The sequence below is a fragment of the Diabrotica undecimpunctata genome, chromosome 3 (genome assembly GCF_040954645.1).
Source record: "Diabrotica undecimpunctata isolate CICGRU chromosome 3, icDiaUnde3, whole genome shotgun sequence".
Taxonomy (NCBI): Eukaryota; Metazoa; Arthropoda; class Insecta; order Coleoptera; family Chrysomelidae; genus Diabrotica; species Diabrotica undecimpunctata.
The window spans coordinates 112,793,248-112,819,903 of NC_092805.1; the positions used below are offsets into that span (position 1 = coordinate 112,793,248).

At 32.6% G+C, this 26,656-nt stretch overlaps 1 protein-coding gene across 11 annotated transcripts in view; it reads right to left on the reverse strand.

The window, feature by feature from the left end:
- The window catches only part of LOC140437236 (clotting factor G beta subunit-like), a 227,683-nt gene that overhangs the window by 44,853 nt on the left and 156,174 nt on the right, over positions 1-26,656 (reverse strand). For 5 of the 11 annotated variants that reach the window (XM_072526626.1, XM_072526625.1, XM_072526624.1 and 2 more), the window contains 3 exons: positions 8,799-8,843; positions 3,451-3,495; positions 499-543 (listed from right to left, as the gene is read on the reverse strand). In XM_072526626.1, the coding sequence (XP_072382727.1) occupies positions 499-543; positions 3,451-3,495; positions 8,799-8,843 (135 nt within the window). Of the gene's footprint in view, positions 1-498; positions 544-3,450; positions 3,496-8,798; positions 8,844-10,824; positions 10,938-22,063; positions 22,496-26,656 lie in introns of all 11 variants that reach the window. The other 6 variants (XM_072526633.1, XM_072526635.1, XM_072526637.1 and 3 more) reach the window with 6 other exon arrangements.

The following is a 26,656-nucleotide window of genomic DNA, read 5'->3' on the forward strand; positions in this document are numbered from 1 at the left end:
AAAACCTAAATACAGTGGTTCATTTAAATTGGTTGTCAGTTCAAAGGTTAGAGAATAAATTTTTTTTTTCAAAATTAAAATTTACTGAAGGTTTTAGAACCAAATAACTCAAAAACCGATTACTCTTTATAGAATTTAACATTTATCATACTTTTTTTTATTTACCCATAGTTCAACCGAAAAAAAATTGTTTTGATTTACTAAATATAATCAAGTGTAACCAGTCCCCTTTTAAGCAACGCTAAATTAGAGTCTAAATTAGCAACCATCTTTCCAAAAAAAAAAACGTAAAATTGCCAATTTTTGAATAGAAATTATGAAAACATACAAACTGCGAATCTCGGAAACTAGTAATATTTGTATAAGATATGTTGGGCAGAATCATCATATTTTGAGGTACAGAATCTACAACTTAGAGATTGGACATCCTTAATTAATCACCCTGTATATAAATAAACTTAAAGTTAAATAATAAAAAAATACTTCAAGTATACGTACCTTAGGATAGAAGCTGTCAATGGAAGATAAAACTGGAGATATACTCTAAAAAAAAACATTTGTTTTTAAAAAATATTTTAGCGTGTGATCCTATGAAGTGAATTATTTAAATAATGGTTTTGGGCGTCAAAAGAAATATGAAAACCGTTTGTTGCAGCAAACACCTATATGTAAAGCATGCAAAAAATCCGATGACAAAGTATTTCGCAAATATGGCAAGACTGAATGAATTTGTGCCTATAATATACACTGCCCGATACAAAATTCCGCCACTAAAAATGTTTGATTTAGTTGGACAATTTATAACTTTTTTATTTGTATTTTTATTTTCAAGAATTTTGCATCAGTTTGTAGGTACATGTATTGAATCGTTTGTTATTATTCTGGTAATAAACAATTTTTGGTTAGATGGGGCACTATATAGGGGTGAATAGAAGCGTCGTATTTTCTCCTAACTCTAATTATTCTGTGGAAAAATTAAAGAGCTGATTTTTGTTTCATAGACCTTTCGTATTATTTCGGAGTCATTCATAATATTTTATTTTTTGAATTATCCGAGTATCTCTTTTCTTGTAAGAACTGCACAATGTAATGTAAATAAAAACACTGATTGACTCATAAACATGAATATCTTACATAACATGTCGATAAAAATTACATGACAGTTACAGCAACTTATATTTTCATTTCTAAAATATTTATCATCATGGTGTTAACAGTAGCAGACGTGGCTCAAATTCTAGCTTTAATAGTGAATTGTCATACCAAAAGTTACGTGGCACAAACTTTGGGGTTTCCAAGTTGTACAATTCGAGATACTTGGAATAGGTATCTTAAGATTGGCAATTTCGCAAGACGCCAAGGCTCTGGCAGAAGCAGATCAACTATTGCAGCTGGTGATCGCTTTGTCGTTGTAAAGATCCTTGAGAGATCGAAGAGATACTGCTGTATCTCTAAGAAATCAACTGCAAATTTTACGTTAAGTAAATTTAAGTGAAAGAACAATACGATGAAGATTGGCAGAAGTTGGGCTTCATTCACGAAGGCCGACGACAGCACCACACCTATTTCCTCGGCATCAACAGCAGCGACTGGTGTTTGCAAGATCGCATTTTCACTGGATTATACAATAATGGTGTAACCTTTTATTCACTGACGAATCAAGGATTTGTTTGAGTTTACCCGATGGTCGGGAGCGCGTTTACAGATGTCAAAATAAAGCATTTGTTGACTGCACCATATCAGAGAAAATATCATATCATGGCGATTCCGTTATGATTTGAGCAGTCATTTGTAGTGAATCACGTACCGATCCTGTATTAGTTGAAAATGGAGATATGATTGCCCGTCTCTACATTGGAGAAGATCTCCAAGATATGTTAGTTCCATTTGCATCTATTGGGAACATTTCCATTTATTGGGAACCAGTTTAAATTAATGCAAGACAATGCTAGACCTCACGTTGCCCATATTGTAAATGAATATCTGGAAGAGGTTAATGAGGTTATATTGATAAGATTGGAGTGACCCGTATGCAGTCCAGATCTCAATCTGATCGAGGATTTATGGGATAAATTGAAAAGAGCCATTCGCCGTCGTCTTCGGCCTTTGGAAAATTTCTCAGACATGAGAGCAAATCTTAGTGTATTAATAAAAATATTTATTTAGAAAAATTTAACAAAACTACGTGTTTCACTGGCTAATTATTTCTTTTTAAATTATTATAAAACTTTATTACCTCAGATTTGAACAAAAAAAACATTCATCCACAAACTTCAAACAATCTAGATCCGAACCACGACAGACACAAAATGAAGGCTAGACAAATCCTAGTAGAAATCAAATCAAATACCAAAATTGGACTTCAGGTTATCCTGGATGATAACAATATGTGATTCTTCAAACTCGGCTGCCCATTTTCCACTTAAAACCATGTCGACTTACTTAGTCCTCAGACGCTGTTATCAAATCCCTTGTCACAGGATACAGCTTATAACAACCGGTGATTAATTCACATTACAAAGGATGCCACATGGCATTTTGAGCTCAAATCAATTTCTTCTCACCAAAACTCATGGAATTTAGGGAAACTTTGCCAGTTTATCAAAACCTCACGAAAACGGTGTTTACGTGCCCAGACCCTGACTTGCTCTCACGGCTGCTAACATCGTAGTTCCGATAACCGAATACGGACTCCCACAATGAAAGCGACCGCTCTCGCGGCCGGTCCACTGAGAAATAACCTCATCCTTGAAATATCGGTATAAGCCTAAGCGGAAAGATTCTTGTTTATTTCCTGCGTAAATATCTAGATGGAACCAAGATCAAACAAAAGAGCAACTTGTTTATTACAAAGAGACTCCAAAAGGTTTCGATGTTAAAAATAATTATGTTTACGTGATAATAGTGGAGGTAGGAAAATGAATAAGGTGATAAAGGTAAAACCATATATAAAGACCGATAACTGCTGCTGTTCTAGTTCTAGAAAATATCTGAGTTATAGCGAAAATGAAAGAGAAAAGGGAGTCCGAAGAAAAAAATAAAAAGTTACCTAAAATGTATCAGTAGAAAATTATGCCTTTATTGATAAAAAAACAAGAGAATAAGTTTTAAAAGTGAAGAATTGGACCGGACCAAACGTAACAGTATGGCAGATGTAAAACCTGACAGACACCAATGTGTATCCATAACAGTAAAAACGTAAAATTGCCAATTTTTAAAAAGAAGTTATGAAAACATACAAACATTATTACGAAAATTAAAATCCATATTTAAAATTTAAACACTCGGTATCTCGGGAACTAGTAATAATTGTATAAGATATATTGGGCAGAATCATCATATTTTGAGGTATGGAATCTACAACTTAGAGATTGGAGATCCTTAATTAATCACCCTGTATATAAATAAACTTAAAATGAAATAATAAAAAAATACTTTAAGTATACGTACCAAAGAATCGGAGCTGCCACTGGAAGGTAAAATTGGAGATATACCCTAAAAAAAACATTTGTTTTTAAAAAATATTTTAGTGTGTGATCCTATGAAGTGAATTATTTAAATAATGGATTTGGGCGTCAAAAGAAATATGAAAACCGTTTGTTGCAGCAAACGCCTATATGTAAAGCATGCAAAAAATCCGATGACAAAGTATTTCGCAAATATAGCAAGACTGATGAATCAGTGCCTATAATATACACTTCTCGACACAAAATTCCGCCACTAAAAATTTTTGATTTATTTGGATAATTTATAACTTTTTTATTTGTATTTCGATTTTTAAGAATCGTGCATCAGTTTGTAGGTACATGTATTGAATCATTTGTTATTATTCTGGTAATAAACAATTTTTGCTTAGATATGGCACTATATAAGGGTGAATAGAAGCGTTGCATTTTCTCCTAACTTTAATTATTCTGTGGAAAAATTAAAGAGCTGATTTCTGTTTCATAGACCTTTCGTATTATTTCGGAGTCATTCCTAATATTTTGTTTTTTGAATTATCCGAGTATCTCTTTTCTTGTAAGAACTGCACAATTTAATGTAAATAAAAACACTGATTGACTCATAAACGTGAATATCTTACATAACATGTCGATAAAAATTAAATGACAGTTACAGCAATTTATATTTTCATTTCTAAAATATTTATCATCATGGTGTTAACAGTAGCAGACGTGGCTCAAATTCTAGCTTTAATAGAGAATTGTCATACCAAAAGTTAAGTGGCACAAACTTTGGGGTTTCCAAGTTGTACAATTCGAGATACTTGGAATAGGTATCTTAAGATTGGCAATTTCTCAAGACGCCAAGGCTTTGGCAGAAGCAGATCAACTATTGCAGCTGGTGATCGCTTTGTCGTTGTAAGATCCTTGAGAGATCGAAGAGATACTGCAGTATCTCTAAGAAATCAACTGCAAATTGTACGTTAAGTAAATTTAAGTGAAAGAACGATACGATGAAGATTGGCAGAAGTTGGGCTTCATTCACGAAGGCCGACGACAGCACCACACCTATTTCCTCGGCATCAACAGCAGCGACTGGTGTTTGCAAGATCGCATTTTCACTGGATTATACAATAATGGTGTAACCTTTCATTCACTGACGAATCAAGGATTTGTTTGAGTTTACCCGATGGTCGGGAGCGCGTTTACAGATGTCAAAATAAAGCATTTGTTGACTGCGCCATATCAGAGAAAATATCATATCATGGCGATTCCGTTATGATTTGAGCAGTCATTTGTAGTGAATAACGTACCGATCATGTATTAGTTGAAAATGAAGCTATGATTGCCCGTCTCTACATTGGAGAAGATCTCCAAGATATGGTAGTTCCATTTGCATCTAATGGGAACATTTCCATTTATTGGGAACCAGTTTAAATTAATACAAGATAACGCTAGACCTCACGTTGCCCATATTGTAAATGAATATCTGGACGAGGTTAAGAGGTTATATTGATAAGATTGAAATAACCCGTATGCAGTCCAGATCTCAATCTGATCGAGGATTTATGGGATAAATTGAAAAGAGCCATTCGCCGTCGTCTTCGGCCTTTGGAAAATTTCTCAGACATGAGAGCAAATCTTAGTGTATTAATAAAAATATTTATTTAGAAAAATTTAACAAAACTATTTGTTTCACTGCCTAATTATGTCTTTTTAAATTATTAAATTACTACCTTAGATTTAAACAAAAAAAAAACGTTGACCTACAAACTTCAAACAATCTAGATCCGAACCACGACAGACACAAAATGAAGGCTAAACAAATCCTGGTAGAAATCAAATCAAATACCAAAATTGGACTTCAGGTTATCCTGTATGATAACAATATGTGATTTTTCAAACTCGGCTGCTCATTTTCCACTTAAAACCATGTCGGCTTACTTAGTCCTCAGGCGCTGTTATCAAATCCCTTGTCACAGGATACAGCTTATAACAAACGGTGATTAATTATTATTTAAATGGGAATAAGCCACAACTAAAGGTTAAAATACGTTTATTGACGTTTTAATTTCCACTTCGGAAATCGTTCTCAAAATACAAACATTTAGAAAAATAAATAAAAAATAAACGTCAATAAACGTATTTTAACCTTTAATTGTGGCTTATTCCCATTTGCATAGTAATTAATTTAAAATGCCACAAGAAAATACCTTCAGAACAATATTAAGAAACGGTGATTAACTCACATTACAAAGATTGCCACATGGCATTTTGAGCTCAAATCAACTTCTTCTCAGCAAAACTCATGGAATTTAGGGAAACTTAGCCAGTTTATCAACACCTCACGAAAACGGTGTTTACGTGCCAAAAGCCTGACTTGCTCTCACGGCTGCTAACATCGTAGACCCGATAACCGAATTCGAACTTTCACAATGAAAGCGACCGCTCTCGCTGCCGGCCCACTGAGAAATGACCTCATCCTTAAAATATCGGTATAAGCATAAGCGAAAAGATTCTTGTTTATTTCCTGCGTAATATCTAGACGGAACAAAGTTCAAACAAAAGAGCAACTTGTTTATTATAAAGAGACTCCAAAAGGTTTAGATTATTAATCTCAGAGACGCAAAAAGATTAAGAACGTTTTTCGGTGTTTTATAATATACGGGGTGAAACTAAAATGCTACAAGGTAATTTAATGGTGTTGTGTGATGATAAGTTAGTGAGGAAAAACTATTAGATATTAAAAATAATTATGTTTACGTGACAATAGTATAGGTAGGAAAATGAATAAGGTGATAAAGGTAAAACCATATATAAAGACCGATAAGTGTTGCTGTTCTAGTTCTAGAAAATATCTGAGTTATAGCAAAAATGAAAGAGAAAAGGGAGTCTGAAGAAAAAAATAAAAAGTTACCTAAAATGTATCAGTAGAGAATTATGCCTTTATTGATAAAAAAACAAGAGAATAACTTTTAAAAGTGAAGAATTGGACCGGACCAAACGTAACAGTATGGCAGATGTAAAACCTGACAGACACCAATGTGTATCCATAACAGCACAAACAAGGTACTACCAAAAATCAAAGTGAATCATAGTTTAGTGTAAACAATATTGCATCATCACTATTACCATTACTGATAAGAGTAATTTTCAATTTAAATTTATAAAATTGTTGTATTATTATTGAATTTAAATTTAATTACATTCAATTACCTTAATTTATAAATACCAAAAATGTAATATAAAAATAGTAATTCCGACTGAGAGATCGGAAGACTTGACTGAGATGAAGAAATATCTTATGAAAAACTTATTTAGCCGTAAGTCATTAAGGTTATATACTACAAACATGTGGAAAATATATAAAAAGAAAATTTTGTCTTATTTTAAACACGTTCTGGTCTGAAAATGGCAAATCTAATCTCGCCATACAAAAGAACAAAAAAATACAAAAAAAATAATTATTTAGAAGTCTGATCCATGAGACCATATTGAGAATAGACCATCTACATATCTCTACCGTATGGTGGGTTTTAAATTTTGTTTAAAAATAATATTTGTTTCAAAATCATCAGTTTAATTTAATTTTATTTAATTTTATTTAATTTTATTTAATTTTATGTAATTTTATTTAATTTTATTTAATTTTATTTAATTTTATTTAATTTTATTCAATTTTATTCAATTTTATTTAATGTCATTTAATTTTTTGTAATTGTATTATATTTTAATTTTATTTAATTTTATTGAATTTTATTTAATTTTATTTAATTGTATTTAATTTTATTTAATTTTATTTAATTTCATTTAATTTTATTTATTTTTTTTAATTTTATCTAATTTTATCTAATTTTATTTAATTTTATGTATCTTTATTTAATTTTATCTACTTATATTTAATTTTACTTAATTTTATTTAAGTTTATTTGATTTTATTTAATTTTATTTAATATTATTTATTTTATTTAATATTATTTAATTTGTATATATTTTTTAATTCATTATACTTTTTATTAATTTTTATAATTTTATTTAAATCAGAGTTAATTTGACTTGATTGAATTTAATTTTATTTAATTTTCTTTAATTTTATTTAGTTTTATTTAATTTATTTTACTTTATTTCATACAAACGTTTTTAAATCAAAATTGGCCAAGTCGTTCTCTAATTGTTATAAAAAAAAATGTAATATACATATGTTATGTACATATATTATGTATATTACGGTATACCGCCAAGTTACTACAACCATCTCGATTTTTCGATACACGATAAATAGGATTTCGCGCACGTCCAAGCATCATACCGAGCGATAAGTACATAGTATTCACTTCAAAAAGTTACTTTTGTTTGATTCATGTAATTCGATAGGGTATCTAGTTATTTGCTTCTAAAAAGTAAATGAATTGTAATTTTGCAATAAAAAAATGTTTAATAAAATGTTCAACATTTACTTTTATACAGTTGATGATCCGGTTTCGTAAACATCTCTTATCAAATAACCGTTGTCTAATATTTTTAATCACATTCGCGGCTTCATCTATTTTCTGTCGCAATTCTAAAAGAGAAGTAATTCTACTTTCATAAGCTAATGCCTCCATTTACGACTACAAAGGAAATTAGGACTTAATGATGACCAAGCAAACTCGCTTTTACGATCAATCCATCGATGCGAAAACTTTTAATTTAAGTATTGACGAAATTCTAAAGAATAATATGATTGTAGCAACCAAAATGTTTTGACTTAAGTGGAGAGGTATAGGCACTAGTAATTCGTGTAAATATTCTTGAAAAAAGCCTAAATACAGTGGTTCATTTAAATTGGTTTTTAGTTCACAGGTTAGAGAATAAATTTTTTTTTGCAAAATTAAAATTTACTGGGGGTTTTAGAACCAAATAACTCAAAAACCGATTAAATTACATGAATCCAACAAGAGTAACTACTCTTTATAGAATTTAACATTTATCATACTTTTTTTTATTTACCCATAGTTCAACCGAAAAAAAATTGTTTTGATTTACTAAATACAATCAAGTGTAACCAGCCCCCTTTTTAAGCAACGCTAAATTAGAGTCTAAATTAGCAATCATCTTTCCAAAAAAAAACGTAAAATTGCCAATTTTTAAATAGAAATTATGAAAACATACAAACATTATTGCGAAAATTAAAATCCATATTTAAACTTGCAACACTCGGTATACTAGTAATATTTGTATAAGATATGTTGGGCAGCATCATCATATTTTGAGGTATAGAATCTACAACATAAAGATTGGACATCCTTAATTAATCACCCTGTATATAAATAAACTTAAAGTTAAATAATAAAAAAATACTTCAAGTATACGTACCCAAGGATCGGAGCTGTCAATGGAAGATAAAATTGGAGATATACCCTAAAAAAAACATTTGTTTTTAAAAAATATTTTAACGTGTGATCCTATGAAGTGAATTATTTAAATAATGGTTTTGGGCGTCAAAAGAAATATGAAAACCGTTTGTTGCAGCAAACACCTATATGTAAAGCATGCAAAAAATCCTATGACAAAGTATTTCGCAAATGAGGCAAGACTGAATGAATCAGTGCCTATAATATACACTGCCCGATACAAAATTCCGCCACTAAAAATTTTTGATTTAGTTGGACAATTTATAACTTTTTTATTTGTATTTATATTTTCAAGAATTTTGCATCAGTTTGTAGGTACATGTATTGAATCGTTTGTTATTATTCTGGTAATAAACAATTATTAACTTATTAACTTTAATTATTCTGTGGAAAAATTAAAGAGCTGATTTTTGTTTCATAGACCTTTCGTATTATTTCGGAGTCATTCCTAATATTTTGTTTTTTGAATTATCCGAGTATCTCTTTTCTTGTAAGAACTGCACAATTTAATGTAAATAAAAACACTGATTGACTCATAAACATGAATATCTTACATAACATGTCGATAAAAATTAAATGACAGTTACAGCAATTTATATTTTCATTTCTAAAATATTTATCATCATGGTGTTTACAGTAGCAGACGTGGCTCAAATTCTAGCTTTAATAGAGAATTGTCATACCAAAAGTTACGTGGCACGAACTTTGGGGTTTCCAAGTTGTACAATTTGAGATACTTGGAATAGGTATCTTAAGATTGGCAATTTCGCAAGACGCCAAGGCTCTGGCAGAAGCAGATCAACTATTGCAGCTGGTGATCGCTTTGTCGTTGTAAGATCCTTGAGAGATCGAAGAGATACTGCTGTATCTCTAAGAAATTAACTGCAAATTGTACGTTAAGTAAATTTAAGTGAAAAAACAATACGACGAAGATTGGCAGAAGTTGGGCTTCATTCACGAAGACCGACGACAGCACCACACCTATTTCCTCGGCATCAACAGCAGCGACTGGTGTTTGCAAGATCGCATATTCACTGGATTATACAATAATGGTGTAACGTTTTATTCACTGACGAATCAAGGATTTGTTTGAGTTCACCCGATGGTCGGTTTGAGCAGTCATTTGTAGTGAATCACGTACCGATCCTATATTAGTTGAAAATAGAGCTATGATTGCCCGTCTCTACATTGGAGAAGATCTCCAAGATATGGTAGTTCCATTTGCATCTATTGGAAACATTTCCATTTATTGAGAACCAGTTTAAAATAAGGCAAGATAACGCTAGACCTCACGTTGCCCATATTGTAAATAAATATCTGGACGAGGTTAATGAGGTTATATTGATAAGATTGGAATGACCATGTTTTGACTTAAGTGGAGAGGTATAGGCACTAGTAATTCGTGTAAATATTCTTGAAAAAAGCCTAAATACAGTGGTTCATTTAAATTGGTTTTTAGTTCACAGGTTAGAGAATAAATTTTTTTTTTGCAAAATTAAAATTTACGAGGGGTTTTAGAACCAAATAACTCAAAAACCGATTAAATTACGGAAATACAACAACAGTAACTACTCTTTATAGAATTTAACATTTATCATACTTTTTTTATTTACCCATAGTTCAACCAAAAAAAAAATTGTTTTGATTTACTAAATACAATCAAGTGTAACCAACTCCCTTTTTAAGCAACGCTAAATTAGAGTCTAAATTAGCAATCATCTTTCCAAAAAAAAAACGTAAAATTTCCAATTTTTACATAGAAATTATGAAAACATACAAACAATATTGCGAAAATTAAAATCCATATTTAAACTTGCAACACTCGGTATCTCGGAAACTAGTAATATTTGTATAAGATAGGTTGGGCAGAATCATCATATTTTGAGGTATAGAATCTACAACTTAGAGATTGGACATCCTTAATTAATCACCCTGTATATAAATAAACTTGAAATTAAATAATAAAAAAATACTTCAAGTATACGTACCATATGCCGAAATTCATTCGGAGGAGACCTAAACCCACCTAATGAAGTATGAGCTCCTTGTTCCCTTCTAAATCTAAAACTATCCATAGAGTTCAGGTTGTACTGCTGACACACTAAAAAAAACATTTGTGTTTAAAAAATATTTTAGTGTGTGATGCTATGAAGTGAATTATTTAAATAACTAGCGGACCAACTCGACATCGAGTTTTTTAAATGAAATTTTTATTTTGCGAGAAAAATTAAGAGATCAATACAAACAATATAAGCAAGAATATACATAACATTCATCAATAATAATGCAAGTAAAAAAAAAGTGATTATGGAAGTCGACCTCAAAACCGGAATGCAATTTTTAGTTCATCAAATGTCGACATGGATATCATTTAGCAGTTAATTTTGCATGCTGATCACGAATCCGGTGTCACATTTGCTCTATCTTGACGTTTTATGCGCGTTTCGGGTCACTTCCGGTGTCAGATCGCAACCGGACGTACATATTTAGATTCGTCTCGACGAGACCTTTCGATCCATATATACATTGTGGGGTCTAAAACTTAAAGTAAATTTTAACTTCCGGTCATCTCAAAACCGGAAGTGAATTTTTGTACCAAAAGTATATCTTGACAATCTCATACGTAATAGTAATAATATTCCGAAAAAATATTTTAATTATCTAATATGGTTTTTGAGTAAAGTGATGGACAAGAAAAGGGCTTAGCGTTTTAGTATATAAGATTATTTAAATAACTAGCGGACCAACTCGACATCGAGTTTTTTAAATGAAATTTTTATTTTGCGAGAAAAATTAAGAGATCAATACAAACAATATAAGCAAGAATATACATAACATTCATCAATAATAATGCAAGTAAAAAAAAAAGTGATTATGGAAGTCGACCTCAAAACCGGAATGCAGTTTAGCAGTTAATTTTGCATGCTGATCACGAATCCGGTGTCACATTTGCTCTATCTTGACGTTTTATGCGCGTTTCGGGTCACTTCCGGTGTCGGATCGCAACCGGAAGTACATATTTAGATTCGTCTCGACGAGACCTTTCGATCCATATATACATTGTGTGGTCTAAAACTTAAAGTAAATTTTAACTTCCGGTCATCTCAAAACCGGAAGTGAATTTTTGTACCAAAAGTATATCTTGACAATCTCATACGTAATACTAATAATATTCCGAAAAAATATTTTAATGATCTAATATGGTTTTTTAGTAAAGTGGTGGACAAGAAAAGGGCTTAGCGTTTTATACACTCCCCGACCCAAAATTCCGCCACTAAAATTTTTTGATTTAGTTGGACAATTTATAACTTTTTTATTTGTATTTCGATTTTCAAGAATCTTGTATCAGTTTTTAGGTACATGTATTGAATAGTTTGTTATTATTTTGGTAATAAACAATTTTTGCTTAGATGGGGCATTATATAGGGGTAAATGGAAGCGTTGTATTTTCTACTAACTTTAATTATTCTGTGGAAAAATTAAAGAGCTGATTTTTGTTTCATATACCTTTCGTGTTATTTCGGAGGCATCCCTAAGATTTTGTTTTTTGAATGATCCAAGTATATCTTTTCTTGTAAAAGCAATTTAATGTAAATAAAAACAGTGATTGACTCATAAACATGAATATCTTGCATAACATGTCGATAAAAGTTAAATGACATACAGCAATTTACATTTTCATTTGTAAAATGACAGTGTCAGCGAAATGACAGTGACAGCAAAAAAATAACTTATTTATCATCATGGTGTTAACAGTAGCAGACGTGGCTCGAATTCTTGCTTTAACACAGAATTGTCATACCAAAAGCTACGTGTCACGAACTTTGGGGTTTCCGAGTTGTACAATTCGAGATGCTTGGAATAGGTATCTAAAGATTGGAAATTTCGCAAGACGCCAAGGCTCTGGCAGAAGCAGATCAACTATTGCAGCTGATGATCGTTTTGTCGTTGTAAGATCCTTGAGAGATCGAAGAGATACTGCTTTATCTCTAAGAAATCAACTGCAAATAATACGTTAAGTAAATTAAACTGAAAGGACGATACGACGAAGATTGGCAAAAGTTGGGCTTCATTCACGAAGGCCGGCAACAGCACCACACCTATTTCCTCAGCATCAACAGCCGCGACTGGTGTTTCCAAGATTACATATCCACTGGATTATACAACAATGGTGTAACGTTTTATTCACTGACGAATCAAGGATTTGTTTGAGTTCACCCGATGGTCGGGAGCGCGTTTACGGATGTCAATATAAAGCATTTGTTGACTGCACCATATTAAAGAAAATATTATATCATGGCGATTCCGTTATGATTTGAGCAGTCATTTGTAGTGAATCACGTACCGATCCTGTATTAGTTGAAAATGGAGATATGATTGCCCGTCTCTACATTGGAGAAGATCTCCAAGATATGGTAGTTCCATTTGCATCTATTGGGAACATTTCCATTTATTGGGAACCAGGTTAAATTAATGCAAGACAACGCTAGACCTCACGTTGCCCATATTGTAAATGAATATCTGGACGAGGTTAAAGACGTTATATTGATAAGATTGGAATGACCCGTATGCAGCCCAGATCTCAATATGATCGAGAATTTATGGGATAAATTGAAAAGATCTATTCGTCGTCGTCTTCGGCCTTTAGAAAATTTCTCAGACATGAGAGCAAATCTTAGTGTATTAATAAAAATGTTTATTTAGAAAAATTTAACAAAACTACTTGTTTCACTGGCTAATTATTTCTTTTTAAATTATTAAAAAAGTTTGTTACCTTAGATTTGAACAAAAAAACATTGTCCCACAAACTTCAAACAATCTATATCCGAACCACAGGACACACATAATGGAGGCTGAACAAATTGGACTTCAGGTTATCCTGGAGGATAACAATATGTAATTCTTCAAAGTCGGCTACTCATTTTCCACTTTAAACCATGTCGGCTTACTTAGTCCTCAGAAGCTGTTATCAAATAACTTTTCACAGGATACAGCTTACAACAAACGGTGATTAACTCACATTACAAAGATTGCCACATAGTATTTTGAGATCAAATCAACTTCTCACCAAAACTCATGGAATTTTGGGAAACTTTGTCAGTTTTTCAAAACCTCACGAAAACGGTGTTTGCGTGCCCAAAGCCTGACTTGCTCTCACGGCTGCTAACATCGTAGTCCCAATAACCGAATTCGGACTTGCGCAATGAAATCGACCGCTCTCGCGGTCGGTCCACCGAAAAGTGACCTTATTCTTAAAAAATCGGTATAAGCATAAGTGGGAAGATTCTTGTTTATTTCCTGCGTAAATATCTAGGCGGAACCAAGATCAAACAAAAGAGCAACTTGTTTATTATAAAGAGACTCCAAAATGTTTATATTATTAACTAATATGCTACAAGGTAATTTAATGATGTTGTGTGATGATAAGTTAGTAAGGAAAACTATTAGATGTTAAAAATAATTATGTTTACGTGACAATAATGGAGGTAGGAAAATGAATAAGGTGATAAAGTTAAAACCATATATAAAGACCGATAAGTGTTGCTGTTCTAGTTCTAGAAAATGTCTGAGTTGTAGCGAAAATGAAAGAGAAAAGGAAGTCTGAAGAAGAATAATAAAAAGTTACCTAAAATTAATCAGTAGAAAATTATGACTTTATTGATGAAAAAACAAGAGAATAGTGTTTTAAAAGTGAAGAATTGAACCGAACCAAACGTAACAGTATGGCAGATGTAAAACCTGACAGACACCAATGTGTATCCATAATAGCAAAAACAAGGTACTACCAAAAATCAAAGTGAATCATAGTTTAGTGTAAACAATATTGCATCATCACTATTACCAATAATGATAAGAGTAATTTTCAATTTAAATTTATTATTGTTGTATTATTATTGAATTTAAATTTAATTACATTCAATTACCTTAATTTATAAATCCCAAAAATGTAATATAAAAATAGTAATTCCGACTGAGAAATCGGAAGACTTAACTAAGATGAAGAAATATCTTATGAAAAAATTATTTAGCCGTAAGTTATTAAAGTTATATACTACAAACATGGGGAAATGTATAAAAAGTAAGTTTTGTCTTATTTTGGGCACATTCTGGTTTGAAAATGGCAAACCTAATCCCGCTAGTAGAAATAACGAAAAAATATATTAAAAATCGTTATTTATTGAAATGCAGTTGAGTTTATGTGGCAAAAACATGGTGAAAATACCAGAAAAAAACGGGTTTTTTTAATTTTAAGGATTTTTCGCAGAGAAAATGGCAAACCTAACACCGTCATTTAAAAGATCGGAAAAAATAAACGAAGTAATTATTTAGAAGCTTGTTAAAAGTTACATAAATAACCAGACAATTTTTTTAAAACTTTAAATATTTTCCTGAAATAATAGCTCAATTTGAATCCAAAATATTTTTAAAAAATCAGAGGATTTTTTGAAAAATTAAAATATTTTTCCTGAGCTCAATTTTAATTCAAATAATCTAAAGAAAATTAGTGGGTCTTTGTTCATTAAAATGTATATTGATGAATTTTTTCAGATTTTTAAGTTAATGGATCGCTCAGAATTTTTTTTCGAAATAACACGAAAAAAACATTTTGGATATAACCTGTGGTATAAGTTCACCATATCCACCTCATAGACTCGTCTCACAGAAGGAAAAACAAACTATTTGAAAGGTATATGATGGACTAAAAAACACTACCTTCAACAGAAGCTGTTATTCGCTGTTCTTTTTTTAACAGGAGTATCAGTGGCAACAGGTGGCAAACAAAAAACTAACAAATGGTTTTAAATCTCCATCTAGAAATCAGCACTGACGAAAACCTGCTATGTTGGATGAAGGCTAAAATATCCTTCGCAAAACTAAAAATCCTTTTTTAATAGGGCTCCAACACTCAAATTTACATTAAGTAAAATAGGCGCAATCGATAATTTTTCTAAAATGATCTGTGAATTATTGCGAGAAACATTACAAAATCTTAGGTTTATTGATAGGATTGCATCATCAGATAAGGGCCAGCTTCTTATTGTCGCCCACATTGGCAGCGGTACTGGTTTTCTGCAAAATAGTGCCCTTGTGTTTATATCGAAGAAAACCCGGGTCTATCATGAAGACATGAACTTCATATGGTTCGGAAAGTGGTTCGAGAACATTCTCCAGCATGTAGATAGTAATTCTGTCACAGTATTGGATAATTGGTATTGTAGGACGCATTTCAACGATGGCTGTTGTAGCAGCCATGAGAAAATGTATCATGCAGAACTGACTACGAAAAAAATGTATTTCATTTACAGAGGATATGGTCAATCCGAACTAATGAAGACCATCAAATCTCGAAAGTTACAATACTTCAACCACTGTAGAAAGTCAACAGCCAAGAGAGCACGTCTGTTGCTAGTAGCAGTTAACAGTAGGGAGAGAATACGTCTGTTGCTAGTGATAGTCAACAGGCAAGAGAGAGTCTTCGTTTGCTATTTTAGAACTGTCTGTATTTCTAAAGAAGTGAGGTTGAAGTGGGAGTAGAAAGTATTACTAAGGGGTGGACTAGGGTAATAATTTTATAATTGTGGTAGAATGATAGTAATTAATACAGCGAAAAAATGACATGATTTTTCGCATGTGAAAAATTAAAGATACACATAATGCGAAATGAATTCAGACATGCCCTTTCACAATCCATACAGAAAAAAAATATTTAGAAAGCAAAATCCAGGAAGAAGAAGAACATCCTGGTTAAAGAACCTCAAAACCTGGTTTAACACAACATATATACAGCTTTTCCGCGCTGCTGCAAGTTAGATAAAGATTGCCATGATGATCGCCAACATTCGTCGCGGATACTTACATCAAGAAGAAGGACTAATGACAATAATAAAAGAGAATCGCGGTAGATATCGTCAATATGCTGTTGATTCAATGGCTAGACTTCATGATATTACTGTTTTGAGACTTTCAACTTACCATTGCGGGTTGAATCCAATTTTATTCGTTTGGGTTTAAATGAAGGGATATGTTGCCCCAGAGAACGTAACATTTAAAATTGGCGATGTGAAGCGCCTATTATAAACATATCCGATATACATTTAACATATACGATAATTGGAAGAACGCTATTGCCCATGTATTGAAAATAGAAAAGAAAATTTGGAAGTTGAATGGGATAATGTAAAAAAGTGTCTGATGAGGCTGGGCTAGGCCGAAATGATCATAACACTTTATTGATACGGATTCGAGCACGGGAAGTTTAACGAATTTGTCCTCCTAGGCCATATATTTGGTTATTTAATTTAATAAAGCGATAGCGGCTTTCGCTAAAAGATTTTATCTTTTACAATGTAATATGTTATTGTAACATTTAATTGAATATGACTTCATATGACTACTTGAAATATTATAATTGAACCTGTAATAGTAAGAGTCAGCGCCAACGAGTCAGATATCTCAATGGATTTCCAGGATTCCGATAATTTATTATTTATTAACCAAGCTGTAAGTACAAAATTTAGCGTTTAATATAAATATAAAGTGATATATGGTTGAATGCTCGAATAAATGAACTTTAATGAAATAAAAGGCAGATATCGAGCAAAGTTTTTTTATTAAATCTTGCCTAAAGCTTTAGGCTATCCAGCACCTTTATGAATGTCACAATTATTCAATAATACATTTACACAACACAAGACAAATGACAAAGACATTTTTAAATTTGAAGAAGCTACATAGTGGGTGTCATTCTCTCTCTTGTTGTCACTGTCCTGTCTAGGGACAGAAGGACTGTTTGTCGTTTGTCTAGTATTGTGTAAATGTATTTTTTAATGTTTATGACATCCATAAAAGTGCTGGGTAGCCTATAATTTTGACGAAATGCTCCGGAAGGTGCTCTGAAAGTCAAAATTTATCCAAAATTTAATAAAAAAACTGTGCTCGATATCTGCTTTTAATTTGATTAAAGTTAATATAAATGTTTATCGTTCTAATAAATTATGTATCCAAAACGGATCAGAATGAATTTACTATATTTGTACTAAATATGCTAGGTATGACAACGTAAATATTAAATCACATAATACAAATTAATTTTTATTATAGGTTTATAAAGGTTTATTTAGAACTAGTGTAAAATCGTTAAGCCAAGCGAATCAGATTTCACTTTGAATGATCTAGTGAATCGATGGTTTAAATCTAATTAGACTAGAATACGCTGGTATATCAGATATACCAATAGATGAGCAGTACGACAAAAGATAGGGGTTTGTGGCTTGGTGTTACTCCACTCCACATATCATCCCTATTGTTCGAGTGTTTACGCTTAAAAAACAAGAATATAGTTATAATTAAAAACAGTTTTACTAACAATCGGTATATTTGTTATTTGGCAATTAATTATCTAGAGAAATTATTAAAAAAAACGTTTTCTACCTATTATTATTTTATAATTTCAATGTAAGACAATATTTTCAAGATGTCTTTTTGAAACGCCACTGATAAAGAGATAAATAATTACGAATTCGTATGAACTGTGCTGACCAAAAAATATTAATTTAATAAAACATATCGTGAATGCGTCTGTTGTACGACCTCATATTGCTTATTAAAATTAATTAATTAATTTACACCTCCTACAATTCGTAATCAAAGCAAAAAACTCCAACGGCACAAGAAAAATCATAGAAATAAAAAATGAGAAAAACGTCACCGTCCGAGACAGAAAGGAAATAAGCGAGGCCATTGAAAAATTCTACACTAAATTATACTCGGCAAATACACAACCACAACAACGACGTACTGAACGAACAATAATTAACACCGGCTCAGAAGAAATACCGGACATAACCGACTATGAAATAAGAATGGCCCTAAATCAACTAAAAACGAATAAATGTCCGGGAGAGGATAAAATTACAGTCGAAATGTTGAAAATCGGTGGAAGAAAAATAGAACAGGTATTAAATATTTTATTTAATAAAGTAATTGATGGAGGAAAAATTCCTCAAGAATGGTACAGCTCCGAAGTAATTTTACTATTCAAGAAAGGAGACAAAGCAAAGATCGAGAATTACCGACCAATATCCTTGCTCTCACATCTGTATAAATTACTAACTAAAATCATAACCAACCGCCTAACACATAAGCTCGATATCTATCAACCTATCGAGCAGGCTGGATTCAAAAAACATTTTAGTACCATAGACCACTTGCACACCGTAAGAACACTGATAGAAAAATGCACTGAGTATAATGTTCCAATTCATATGGCGTTCGTCGATTTCCATAAAGCATTCGATTTCATCGAAATATGGGCAGTGCTTGAATCTCTAGAAAATGCACGTATAGATTCAAGATACACTAACATAATTAAAAACATATATGAAAATGCCACCATGCAGATAAAGCTGGACGAAAGCACAAAAACTAATCCCATAAGACTACAACGGGGAGTAAGATGAGGAGACACCATCTCTCCCAAACTATTTACCCTTGCTCTAGAAGACATTTTTTAGAAACTAGAATGGAACAATAAGGGTATCAACGTCAACGGATTATACTTAAACCACTTGTGATTCGCAGATGACATAGTTTTAATAGCCGATAATATCCAAGAACTAAATGATATGTTTCAACAATTAAATGCAGTTTCAGGAGCGTTAGGCTTAAAAATGTACTACAGCAAAACAAAAATACTGAGCCGAGACCAGACAACTATAACAATACAAAATCATACCATAGAAAATTTTGAACATTATGTATATCTAGGTCATGTTATCAAACTTCTTCTTATGGTGCCGTGCACCTATAGTGCGTTGGCGAATTATCTTAAGGTCAGACGTCTGTCTTTTGCGGCATGCAAAAGTTCGCCAGTGTTAGTTACACCTGTCCAGTTCTTTATATTTCGCAGCCACGACATTTGTTTGCGACCTACTCCTCTCTTGCCCTCAATCTTTCCTTGGATAATTAGTTGAGGGATTGCGTATTTTTCCCCTCTCAGGATGTGGCCCAGGTATCCAATCTTTCGTGCCTTGATCAAGCTGAGCAATTCTCTCTCAGTATTTGCTCTTCTTATGACTTCCTCGTTTCTCACCCTATCTGTTCATGGTATGCGGAACATTCTTCGCAAGGTCCACATTTCGAAGGCTTCCAACTTGTTAATGGAAGATATTTTCAACGTCCATGTCTCCATACCGTATAACAATGTGGACCATACATAGCACTTAACCATTCTGTAACGGAGATTGAAGGAAAGATTGCGGTTACAAAGTAGCGGTTTAAATTTAAGAAAAGCTTGTCTTGCTTGTTCGGTACGGCATTTTATTTCTTGTTGAGGTTATCAAACTAGGAAAACCAAATCAAGATGCTGAAATCAAAAGAAGAACACAACTGGCATGGGGCGCTTTCGGCAAATTAGCATATATTTTGAAAAACACTTCCATTCCTGTAAACTTAAAGAAAAAGGTGTATAACACATGCATACTACCAGTTTGTACTTACGGCTTGGAGACAGTAGCCCTTACCAAAAAATCTGCTAAAAAAATTAGATAGAAACAACGCAGAGAGCAATGGAACGAATCATGCTTGGAATATCACTAAGAGACAAGATTAGAAACACCGAGATAAGACGTAGAACGAAGATTAGGGATATTGTGGAAGAAATTGCAAAAATGAAATGGCGCTGGGCAGGTCACGTAGCCCGATATAATGACAACAGGTGGACACGGAGAATTCTAGAATGGAGACCAAGGACGACAACAAGAAGCATGGGAAGACCTCAAAAAAGATGGGTAGATGACATAAGAACAGTGGCAGGCAAACAGTGGATTAGATTGGCGTAAGATAGAGAAAGATGGAAGCAATTGGGAGAGACCTACATTCAGAAGTGGATAGAAAATGGTTGACAAAGAAGAAGAATTCGTATCACACCCTCCTTAATTTCTTGTCAGAGTATAGACATCACACTATCTAGCTACAGAAAGCTCGAAACAGAAGTGGAAGATCAAGTAAATAGAGCAGAACTTCAGATTGCCTGAATGAAACAATATTAAGAAATAGAAACATCGGGAATTAAATGAAAGGCAGAATTTACAGTCATCAGAACAATAATGACATACGCGGCAGGAACACGACCTGAGAAAGGACTCAAAAAATATTAGAAAAAGTAGAGATAAAAACTTTTAGAAAAATTGATGGTAAGACACTATGGAACATTAAGGACTGGGTAAGAAATAGAAGAGTAGAATGGAACGATCATATAATCCGAATGACAACAAATAGGGTAGTAAATACGGCTAGAGACGGTTCCCCAATAGGAATACGATCAGTGGGAAGACCATAAAAACAATGGAACGATAACTTACTGGACGAAGAGAGGTGGTTCTTCAATAGAAAGACGATCAGTAGGAAGAATTTGAAAACTATGAAATGATAATTTACTAGAGGCACATTGAAAAACTGAAATTTGTGTACATAAAAGACGAAGAAGAAGCTTTTTTATCATGTAGATGATGTAACCTTTGTCTGCTATAAATATGATTAATTTTCATTATTGAGCATATTCATTATAATTATAGTTGCATCTGTATAAAGTTTAAATAAGGTTTACATTCATTGTCTTCGTAAAGTGATTTTACGGCATTTATGTATGTGTTATCTACTCTTATTTTTCCATTGCTTTTCACAGATTGTTGAATGGGACACTATTATAGGCCTTCCGAAGGCTCACAAATACAATGTGCAATTCATCTGCTATTGTTTTTTATATGACCTGTTTTATAAAAATATATTATAAATATTCGCCTATAATTACTGGAGTTCTTTTTTGTTTCGATTATTATGTATAGAGCTTAAGTAGCTCATTTTCCTTCGGTATTCTTCCATCAAAGAAGCATTTCTTAAATATTTATTTTAACTTTTATTATCTCTGAGCAATATTTTACCTATTCGTCCATTTGTATTGGTTTCATATTTACCCTTTCTTACTATGATAGCTTCCCATTAAGCTATCTAAGTCACTGATTATTGGATTTCAGACTTTGAGTTGGTTGGGTCCATGTAGGTGAAACAGTTTATTTTCTAAATAATAAAAAACACTTCGTGAAAGGTATGCAAAATCGTTACCATATAGTTATTAGCTTATCAGTTGATAACGTATTAATTGTTTAGTTTCTAATTTGAATAAAGTTTGCAAGGATAATAATTAGAATTAGAAAAAATCTATCTTACTCTTTATACTAACTGATGATAGATCCTCATCTAGTTCTCTAGGGGCGTCAGGTAATTCAGGCGCGGGACTTTCTGTCCTACCGTAGGGCATATCTTGAGAAGGGGTACTTTTCAGAATATCATACTTCATGGCGGAACTCATAAGATCTTCTGTGGATGTTGAAGAATCTATGATACTTTTTACACTAACTGAAATTGGATGTTCAGTAGATGAGAGAGTTTTTTTAGGCAGTGTAATATTCTGCCCATCGCCCTGCATGGAGAAATATAGAGGATCCTTATTGAATGCTGTTAACACGTTAGGACAACATATATATAGTTCTGGTCCTTCCGGTTGACAATATTCTATATAGGAGTTTGCATCTAATTTATAAACAGAGCCACAAACTCTTGCAGGTAGACAGATGCCTTGTAGACCCGCAATACAACATGCTAAAACAAAAAAAATATATGAATTATATTTTACCTTATAGATAACAAAAAAACATAGCAGTTATGACTTGATGATCAGGACATATCGGTGATAGGAGAATTTGGGAATTATTTAACGTCTATAAATCAAGTACACAATGATACTACCTGATACAAATTCATGAAAAAATTAAATAAATAAAAATCCTTTTAGATACAAGCTTATACAGCTAGTTTCAAAAAATGCAGTGGCGTTGCAATATTAATTAATTTGAGAAAATTATATTATATTTAAAACGGCAAAATTGCATTAGTCACTTAAACAATAAATTAAATATGCTTTTTGAAAAGATTTTATCTTTAAAACTGTAATTATATCATCTTTAGGGACATTCGAAGAACTGACATGAAATATTTTCGGGAATTTCTAACCACTGGATTTTAAACTAAAACTGGAACCAAAACGCCTCTGTCAGAACTAAAATGGGTGATACTGAAACCATAAACATCCAAAGAGGAGTTAGACAAGGTTGTATACTATTACCATTATTATTTAACTTCAGAGGACATCTTTGCACATGCTCTAGATGAAGCACAAGAAGGAATAAAAGTCAATGGAAAAATCGTGAACAATATCAGGTATGCCGATGATACAGTACTGATTACTAGCACTGAAGAAGAACTACAAATTCTGTTAACCAAAGTAGTGCGAGAAGAAGAACTATAAGGCCATAAGGTGAATGTAAAAAAAACCAAAACAATGGTAATTTCAAAAAAACACACACCAGTTATAAACATACTAGTCAACAACAATCTAGTTGAACAAGTGAAAAAGTTTAAGTATCTAGGCTGTTGGATACATGAAACCTTAGACCAAGAACAAGAGGTTAAATGTAGAATAAAACAGGCAAGAAACACCTTCTTAAAGATGCGACAGTTACTCACTACCCGTAATCTTGATTTGTTCCTACGATACCGCATGATAAAGTGTTATGTATATAGTGTACTATTACATTGCGTGGAAGCTTGGACGTTAACAGTCAGCTCGTTACGACGTTTAGAGAGCTTTGAGATGTGGGTATTTCGTCGTATGCTGAAAATGCCATGGACCGACCGCGTTAGAAATGAAGAAGTTTTAAGGCGTATGAATAGAGAACGTGAACTCACAGAAATTATCAAGAAGCGTAAAACGTCTTATCTTGGACACATATTTAGACACGACAGGTATAACTTCCTTCAGCTTATTATAGAAGGGAAAATAGAAGGCAGACGCGGCCCGGGTAGACGACAAATGACCTGGCTGCGTAACATCAAAGATTGGACAGGATTAGACTTTCAAAGTTTAATAAGGAAAGCCCAAAATAGGGAATACTTTGCAGAGGTCATCGCCAACCTTCGCTTAGAAGACGGCACCTAAGGAAGAAGGATTTTAAACGGGTTTGTAATTCGGTGTCATTCCGTTTTCCAGTCTCATAAAGAAAGGTGAGAATATGTATACATATATGTAGCAATAAAACACTGAAAACTTTGTTTTCAAAATTGCCACAAAATTTATTTTAAATTCTTATCACTACAGCTGTTTCGGCGGATTGCTTTTCTCAAGTGATCTGTTTTTGGCATGGGTTTACACTTTATAGTCTAATGAAATAGGTTGAGGAGGGGAGAACTGTTTGTTTCAAGCTGGTCATTCAGAATTATATCTGTGTTTTTTAATTTGTTGATTTCCATAGATGCTAACAAAGATAGCTTAAGGCCTTTATTTTGAATGTGAAGAATTTTAAATTCGTCATTAAAAGAATGATTATGATCTAGAAGGTGAAGTGCATCAATTATGTATATATCTATTAGAATCTATTATATAGAATGGAGGCGTTAAGAGACATTTTTTAAATTTTGGCAAATAGAGAAAAATGGTTATGCGTTTGGCAAGATATTAAAGAAAGAAGTGATATACCTAAAATGTGGATGAAAAATCATTCATATATTATCTCTGAATTCTGTAAAACTAGTATTGATAAATCCCAAAAAACTTTAAAAACCTCATTTAGATTGTCGTCCTGGGACAAAACGTATTTTGATTGTCTACACAAAGTGGTATGACTGACTTTTGGTAGTAACGATGTAAAAACACTCAAGTAGCTTCATAAAAATAGTATTTTACTTTTAAATACAAAATATTGTTTAAAAATGAATTTAAAAATAATGGCATTTTACATGTCATAAAGGTCCCCATGGTCATTATCATTACAATGAGCTTCTTCGATAATGTCGTCATCCTCAGTTTCACCAAGGTTAGCTTGATTGTCATTTTGCTCACCAGAGTTAGAGAGAACTGGTTGTAACCATATTAGCTCAGGATCGTTGACTCAATTCGCCCCTGATAGTTTCACTTATAGTTTCGGGTGGCTTTGGAGTTTTTTTGGTTATATATTTTTGGTTTTGATGTTCTTTAGCAAGTAAGTGTACAGTCGAAAGCTTCTTTCCACCTTTCAATAACGTTTGGAATTGTTTGGATGGATCATCATTTCTGTAAAACAGCCAGGGTTTAAGCAAAATATCTTTGTTGTTTTGTGATAGCTAAATAATTCGTTTGGTTAATGCAGTTTTTATATAGTAAACAATCCAGTCTTTACCAAGTTGTTTAACTTCTCCCTTCTTGGAGTAAATATCATAATAATGTGTAGGTGTTTTTATTGTACTGTAGGATCATGTCACTTTTTGTATTTGTCCAAAAACATGGTCCGCTGGCAAATATGAATGTCCGAGTACCGGAAAAATAAGTACCACAGATTTAATATTTTGTGGGGCATCTCTGTACAGCCATAGTATGAGCATATGCATTATGTGTGAATGTTTATTCTGCCCCGCACAACTATCTACGAATAGTCTTAACTGCTTTATATCTTACTCAAATTCAGATTTAATAAGAAAATTACGTAGAGCAGAACTTGTTTCTGCAGATCCCCTTTTTGCTTGATGTTCCATCCAGGTGTAGAAAACTGGCTTTTTAATATCCGCGTCGGTTACACAAAACAAATAAAAAGACAATTGCTGGGCATAAAATGCATCTTTAAAGGGAACTTTCGGTAAGACTTGAACCTGCTGAAGGTCAAAACATTAGGAAACAGTGTGCCGGTTTTTCATTCTTTAGTTTTTAAAAAATTATTTGACCCGTACTTTATGTACAAGTAGAGAAGTTCTTAGTTTGTCAATTTCAGTTTTGTAAAATACTATAGCTTTCTTTATATTTTAATACAGTTACTATGTGTTTGTAAGTAATATAAGTTTACATATTTGACTTAGGAGAAATTGGTAGTATAAAATTGAAACTGAAAGGAAGTTGGTAGTAAATGGACTTTTATTAAAAATGCATATTCACAACTAAAGTTTTAATTCTAACGAAAATAAAAGTTTTAAGTCTACTTATTTATGTGGCAAGGAATCATAGAAGCCATGACAGTCAGATGATATGACCGTTTTAAGTTCCTGTAGGTGTTTAAATTTGGTGGCCGTTATAGGTATTGGTGTGTTGTGCATAGGTTTGTATTCCGTAATTGCTGGTATTTGCCGTGGTCGTAATGGTAAGTCTGTCCAATCATCATCAAAGTTGAGTTTAACTTGGATGTTCCCAGTAGGTTTCTACACAATTGCTTTAATGTCCGTTACCCTCGGGTCACCAACCTTACGCCCAGGTCGTATAGTTATGTATCTCCAGGTTGACTAATCTGCGTAATTTTTGAAAAAATTGTGTGGAATCATCAGAGCTTCTTATGAAAAGGGGCGGGTTTTAGCTTCTTTTATCGCTGCCAAGTAATTGCTAGGTAAATAAATATTTCTGTTTTTCAACTTACGTTCTATAGCACTGTGCACCGCGTCCCCTTTCATTTGCACATGTCCAACCTCCAGGAACTTTTGAGTCATGGTAACGCCATGATGCATACAAAAATTTAACAGTGAATTGGCAAGAATTGCATTCCGATTTTGGCTTGTGCATCCGTCTGTAAAAAGAATAATTGGTAAGCGCTTAGGTAAACAGTGTCTTTCTAGGTAATCTATTAATAATGAGGCAAAAGTGGAACCTGTAACATCACTGTCTATTTCGGAAAACCAGTAGAAGGTGGCGTGATGAGTAGTCGTGTCGTTTACTGTGAAATTATGGCATGCCAATTTGGTTTTAAAATA